Below are 1,560 nucleotides of genomic sequence, written 5' to 3' on the forward strand. Positions count from 1 at the left end.
TGTGTGTGTGTGTGTGTGTGTGTGTGTGTGTGTGTGTGTGTGTGTGTGCAAAAACAAAGACGCTAATTGATAAGTAGAAAGTCACACAGATAGAAAAAGAAACAGAAAGAGAGGAAGGGGAGTGGAGCAAGAAAGGTAGACGGACAAATAGAGAGAGTGGGAAATGAGAAGAGAAACAAGAAGACAGAGAAAAAGGAAGGGGGTGACAGAAGGAAAGATAGAGCAAGAGAGAGACAGAGAAAGAGAGAGACAGAGAAAGATGGGAAGAGAAAAAGAGAGAGAGACAGAAAGAGAAGGAGAAAGAGAAGGAGAGAGAGAGGGGGGAGAGGGGGAGGGAGAGCGAGAGAGAGAGTAAGAAAGAGAGAGATGGTCAGAAAAAGAGAGAGACAGTCAGAAAGGGAGAGAGAGAGATAGAGAGAAAGAAAGAGAGAGAGAGAGAGAGAGAGAGAGAGAGAGAGAGAGAGAGTGAGAGAGAGTAGATATACTCACGGCGGTACAACAGATGAGTACGATGAAGAAAGACTCCACAGCTCCGGACATCCCCACAATCCACGTCATCCGAACGAAGAGCAGAATACCGAAGATATTCTGTATACAGGGGAGGTACACACCCAGCACTGTGCCCAACATGGCTTTCTGCGGAGGGGGAACCCATAATGAGGGTTATGGTCTTAGTAAGTGTTTTACGGCACTTGCAACTCAATAAGTTCATATAAGTGCCGCAGATTAGAGTTAGTTTCAATAGATATTTTAGGGCATTGGCATCACAATAAGTTTATATAAGTGCCGAAGATTAAGATTAAAGGTGTTACAAGAGAGTAACAAACACAAAAAGAAGAAGGGGAGATAAAGATGACAGACGTTTGATAGGAAAGAAGAAGCAAACCACAACAGAGCACCCACCAACTACCCACATAATGTGTATGTCATATACGATACAGCACATTAATAGTCCGTGTGGTAGGCCTATTCTTTAAATCATTGTCGTAATCAAAGATAAATTTAAGTAGCATTATATCAATAGCAAAGAAATAATGACACACACAAAACACTGCATAACTGTCTAGATTTACACTTAACGTATTTGATTGATTGATTGATTGATTGATTGATAGGTTGGTTGATTGATTGGTAGGTTGACTGATTGAGTCGGTTTGTTTATTACAGGGGATGGACACACATACGCACACGGACATACTGAATTACTATAATAGTAATATGTGTGCGTGTGTGTATGTATGTGTGTGTGTGAGAGAGAAAGAGAGAGAGAGAGAGAGAGACAGACAGAGAGAGACAGAGAGAGACAGAGAGAGAGACAGAGAGAGAGACAGACAGACAGACAGACAGAGAGACAGAGACAGAGACACGAGAGACACAGAGACACGAGAGACACAGAGACACAAAGACAGAGACAGAGACAGAGACAAAGACAGAGACAGAGAGAGAGACAGAGAGAGAGAGAGATAGAGAGAGATAGAGAGAGATAGAGAGATATAGAGAGAGACATACAGAGAGAGAGAGAGAGAGAGAGAGAGAGAGAGAGAGAGAGAGAGAGAGAGA

At 42.6% G+C, this 1,560-nt stretch overlaps 1 protein-coding gene across 1 annotated transcript in view; it reads right to left on the reverse strand.

Moving 5' to 3' along the window:
• LOC101845994 (solute carrier family 12 member 4) overlaps positions 1-636 on the reverse strand; it is a gene marked incomplete at its 5' end in the record, with an annotated part of 31,001 nt that extends 30,365 nt beyond the window's left edge. The window contains 1 exon segment of the mRNA XM_013080386.2: positions 490-636. Coding sequence (XP_012935840.1) covers positions 490-636 — 147 coding nt within the window.
• Between the last annotated feature and the right edge of the window lie 924 nt (positions 637-1,560).

This window comes from Aplysia californica, unplaced genomic scaffold (assembly GCF_000002075.1).
Source record: "Aplysia californica isolate F4 #8 unplaced genomic scaffold, AplCal3.0 scaffold00083, whole genome shotgun sequence".
Lineage (NCBI taxonomy): Eukaryota > Metazoa > Mollusca > Gastropoda > Aplysiida > Aplysiidae > Aplysia > Aplysia californica.